The following is a 5,550-nucleotide window of genomic DNA, read 5'->3' on the forward strand; positions in this document are numbered from 1 at the left end:
CTCCTCTTGCCGCCGAGCCACACTTCACCACTAGCTTAGAAAGAGGCAACAACAACCTCCTCCACAGGGGAGTTTCTCCAATCTTTAATAATTTCTTTTTAGTTTTTCTCAATTATTTACTTGTCAGAAACTGTCTTATGCTTGATTGATGATTCTACATTGAGGACAATGTGAGGAGTAAGTGTGGGGGAAGAGTCTGGTTTATATATATATATAATTTTGAATTCCTATACATGCAAAAAAAATTATGATTTGTTATATTATAATTTGAATATTGAAATTTCCATAGCCATCTTATTTTCTTCAAAATACTTGAAATTAAAAAAAATAAAAAATAAAAGATATTATCTTGACAATTAATCTTATAATCCAAATAAAATTTAAACTTTTATTAATAAAATATATAATAAAATGGAGAAAGAAAAGAGAAAAGGAAGCGCAAGTAAAGGATGTGGCGGAGAAGAGATATGCAGTGAAAATAGCTTCTGAATTTTGGTACAACTTTAGAAACGGATAAAATTCCGTTGCTAATTGTTATTGACTCCCAGCAAGTGCGGAAAAAATTATTTGTGCTATAACTTTAGAAACTTATAAAAATTTCGTTTCTAAGACGTTCACAGAATCCTTTATCAACTTTTAGCAACAGAAAAATAATGAAACAAGATTTGCTAATTAATAAAAATAATATGATTAAAGAAACTAATATAATCAATCTAATTAAAATTATTATATATTTTAATCGATAAGTTAAATTAAAATTTTCATAATTAGAGTGTCCCTCTCTTTAAGATATTTCATGATAATGCTATTTAAGAGGGAAAGTTTATAAGCTTGTAATTATTTATGATTACTAAATAATTACAGTTAATCTATAAATTTAAATTATAAGAACTATAAATAAAAATTATTCTATTAATTTGTAAATAGAGAGAGAGTTAAGGTTATATTTACCGCAGGAAGAAGATATAACTACAAACTCAATAATTCAAATTAACAAAAACTTGATGTAACAATTTTTGATTGTCAAAAGTAATAAATTATTGATAGCCAAAAGCAATTAAAACTAAACGTATATATAGTCCCTACTTAGAATGATATTAAATTTATAATATTAATATAATAAAAATAATAAATTGATATCATAATCAGAATATAATTAGTAATGATATTTTTGTCAATTTATAAACTTAATAGGGGCATTTCAAGAACCCAATATTCCCCTCGTTCGTTCTTTTATATATATATTCCTTTTGTATTGTATTTCTCAATGGTTAACTTAAAATGTAAATATTTTAATTCATCTTGTAGTAGTTTTTATACTAACTAGACGATTTTATTGATTTAATAAAATATTTAATTAAAAAGTAAATTGTTAAATCTAAAATTACGTGCTTAATTGAAATTATCAGAGAGTAATAAAATTTAATCGGAATAATCTAAAAGCTAATATATCATTTTTAAATTGAAAATTATTTAAATCTAAATTCTATTAGCTATAAATAAAATAAAAAATTATTCCAATCCAAATATAATATAAAAATCACTAAATTGTTTTTACTTGGCTAAGCTTAAAAACTCCTTATATCCTTCCACAAATTTTCTTTTTTTTTTTTTTTAATTTCATTTTCAGTTTTTACAAGTAGGCATTTGGCATTTGTACAGAGTAAATAACTATTTAGTTCTGGAGGTATTATGAAATTCATTACCTCGTCTCTCTATTTTGGAGAACCATTTGAAATGTCTCTGAGTTTAATTTCTATCAAACTAAGAGGTCTTTGAGTCCCTAAAGAGAGCATTTTACCGTGAGTCAATTAAAAAAAAATCTGTATTTAACAATGAAAGAAGAAAAATTAAGCTCAAAAATATACCTTTACCCTTATTGAATATCTACAAAGATAAAACTAAACAAAGTAAAGGCAAAAAAAAAAAAAAAAAATTTGAGTTAATTCTAGATAAATATAAATTAGCCATGAAAAAGGTGTTTGGATTTTGATTCTATTTACAAAATCATTCAAATTTATTAAACAATTTACTCTTTAGAACTTAGAACTGTGGAAGGAAAAATGATAAAGTTAAGGGATTGAATTGTTTAAAGCCTACCTTGATCATTTCACTCTAAATTGTTATGAGCTTGCTGAAAATACAATTGTCTATATACAGTTTAGAGAATGGGTTTCAATTGCTACAACAAAGGTTCTTGTCAGTGAGAGTAATGTCAGTTGTCTGTTTACAAGCGAGGGGGAGCTCATGCTCAGCTTCTCTGCCTTGGTCCTTGCCCGTACCTAGCTTCTCGGCCAGATCTTTTGTTTTCCCATGCTTTTGTCACGCCTTTGTCCCTACATCTACCAATAGAAATTAGATTCAACCAGATCCTAACCTTTGAAGACTAAAATTAGAAAATTGCATGTTATTTCAACAACCAAATGGACCATGCCTTAAAACATATCTTAATGCTTCCCTTTCACTTAATTTTTTCCTCTCTTCTTTGTTTTTCGATCGCAAAAGTTTTCAAATTTACAAGTTTCTCAAATGGATCAAACAAAAAACCAACACCCAGATCCTATATTAGAGAGAAATAAAGAAATAAGCTTTTTGTAGTGATTCTTGTATTCAAATATCATTTCGAAATCAATTTCGATAAATTTGATTATTGTAATTGAAATCGTCAGCCATCACAAACAAATCTGATGGAAAATAAGGGTAAATTTATCATTTTCTCCTAATTAATTTTGAAAAGGGTCTCTTTCCCAATTGATGTTATAACTTTATCTGTAACATTAAATTTAAGGACATTATAATTAGTTCTCCAAAATAAAGGGACGAGATAATAAATTTGGTAATACTTCAGGGACTAAATAGTTGTTTACCCTTTGCAATATATAATGCACGAGTTTTGCATTTGACTATTATTTTCCTGGCTTTTTATACCAATGCAAATAATTCTCATTTTGACGAATTGTTATTATTATTACTATTATTATTATTCTTAATTTCCAACTTATACCAAAAACAATTCAAACACCCAAAAAATTACATTTTCCCCTTTCTCTCACTTTCTCTCTCCACCATCCATATTTTCAGTTTTCGCCCCCAGCGTTGATGGATCCGTCCCGATTTTTCATCGGCGGCAACCCACCCCCGCCACCACCGCCACGACAATTACAATCAAAGCCGCCACAACCACCGCCGCCAAAAAAAAGGAACCAAATCCAAGGCCCTCGTCCTACCGCACTTAAAGTCCACCAAGACTCTCACAAAATCAAGAAACCCCCACTTCCTCCACCACAGCAACCTGTAATCATCTACGCTGTCTCTCCAAAAGTTATCCACACGGAGGTTTCCGACTTCATGGCCGTCGTCCAACGCCTGACAGGATTATCCTCCGGTGACTTCTCCGGTGACGGCGAAATATCACCAGCAGCAAGATTAGCTGTTACAGAGAAAGCAAGTCCAAGAGAAAGAAACTCTAACACTAACTGTGATGAAGGTAATAATGATCTAATGGATATGATAGGAGAAGTGGAAATAAGTCAATTTCCGGGAATCTTATCTCCGGCGCCAGAGACGTTGTCTCCGGTATCATCTGGATTCTTTTCTCCGGTAATAGATCCAAATTTCTTCAATGATGTGATGAGTAGTCCGTTTGGAAATAGTAGTTTTGTGGTTAGTCCTTCTGGGTTGTTACCAACTTCTAGTTTAGTTTCTCCTTTACCTTCACCGGACATCTTCAACTTGTTAATGGATTTTTAGGCAAGAGAAGAAATTGTTGACTTCGAAAATGGGGTTGACTGATGTTTGATTGCTTGACGAAGTGAATTAGAAGAAATGTAGAAAATTTATTAATTTCAGTTTTTTCTTTTTAATTTTTGATTTTTGATTTTTGATTTTTGTTTGTGGCTGTTATTATTTTTGTTATAGGGGAGCTAGGACGTAGTTATGGGTTGGGCATTGATAACTCTGATTCCAATTGTACGAACTATTCAGGTTTTGTAATTTGTATTAATAAAATTTAATTAATTTTATTAGTAAATAAGGTTGAATATTCCTGTAATTTTATAAAAAAAAAGAAAAAGAAAAAGAAAAAGAAAAAGGTTGAATGTTCCTGTAGTATACCCATTTAGCTAACTACAGAATGGGAGGATCTTTATGATACTCAATTTAATTCCTTACGATTTGATTAAAATGGTATTGGATATTAATTAAATAAGTTTGATATAATAAATATTAAATTTATTGGTTTTACCATTAAGGCATGTCATAGAATTATTATTGAAATTAGAACGATTTTGGTTCTGTTTTGTTTTGATAAACAAAAAGATATATAATATTTATACTTTTAATTTTTAGAATTATCATATACTATGAAATTAGATTAAATATAAATTATAAATTATAAAGATCAGTAATAAAAAAATCTGCGCAATGTGCAAGTGTTCAACTAGTTTATTTAAAATTATAAGTTTTGGTATTATAATAATAATATTTAAATAATTTCAAATTAAAAAATTGTCGCAAATCTATTGATCTTAAGTTTCTTTGGTGAAGAATAAAGATAAAAAGGCATAGCTAAGTGAATATCTAGATAAATGAAAAAAGAAAGTATTTAATCAGGTTATATATTTTAAAATTTTAAAGTTTCAGTATGGATTATAAATTTTAAACTTTTTTTAATGAAAATTTTGTCAAAAATTTACTATATATTCCAAAGCATATAGTATATACTATATAATTTCCTAAATATGTATATATTGATGGGAGCCGGGAATTAAGCAGCGGAAATTATCCAAGATTAAATCAAGTACGAAAGTAAATCACATACAAATGACACAATAATGAATCTGTTGTCGTGCATATTTGCTCACTGATATTCTTTTCAGATATCTTCAAGTCACCCTGCAGCCTTCTGCTATGTAACTTTAATTGATTCTATGAATCTCATTTTTCTGAGTGGGCTAAAAAACACAGTACGTTTGTTTCTAGAGAGACTATTGCGTTTTTTTTTTTTCTTCTAAATATTCTACTATCTCTAGCGTGTATTCGAAAGTCAATAACATATCTTATCCGAGTGGGAAGTAAACGATAAGATCAAACGTTTTGTTATCAATGTGGTTAATAATTTAAATAAAATAGATTATCCCTTTTTAATTAAAATTAATAAATAAAATTTTAATTAAAAAATTAATCTATTAATTATTTAAAATATATAACCTACGTACAATCCAAATAATTAAGATACAGCATGAACCACATGAATAAATTAATAAGGCTACAAATTATAATAAGAATCCATATAGAACCAGTATATTCTTATTATAATTAATCATAAATTATTTTACTATAAATCCATGATTGAACTCTTTATCAATTTAACTTTTCATAACGTAATAACTTATGTTCCCCATATAAAGATTAGAGATACTTGTCAAATAAAATAAATCATTGACAATTTATTTAAATAACTATTTTCATCTTTAAGATTGTCGCTTAAGTTTTATGTGTCGGATTAAAAATCCATTTCCAAGGTTTACACAATGAAAATTTATAAGCTTA

At 28.1% G+C, this 5,550-nt stretch overlaps 1 protein-coding gene across 1 annotated transcript; it reads left to right on the forward strand.

Moving 5' to 3' along the window:
- The first annotated feature begins 2,964 nt into the window (after positions 1-2,964).
- MKS1 (MAP kinase substrate 1) lies at positions 2,965-4,033 on the forward strand. Its single transcript, XM_012230692.4, has one exon. It carries the CDS (start codon positions 3,100-3,102, stop codon positions 3,748-3,750), a length of 651 nt encoding a protein of 216 aa, XP_012086082.2. The 5' UTR covers positions 2,965-3,099; the 3' UTR covers positions 3,751-4,033.
- The last annotated feature ends 1,517 nt before the right edge of the window (positions 4,034-5,550 follow it).

This window comes from Jatropha curcas, chromosome 3, assembly GCF_041381405.1.
Source record: "Jatropha curcas cultivar XTBG-Jc1 chromosome 3, XTBG_Jcur_1.0, whole genome shotgun sequence".
In the NCBI taxonomy this organism is placed as follows: domain Eukaryota; kingdom Viridiplantae; phylum Streptophyta; class Magnoliopsida; order Malpighiales; family Euphorbiaceae; genus Jatropha; species Jatropha curcas.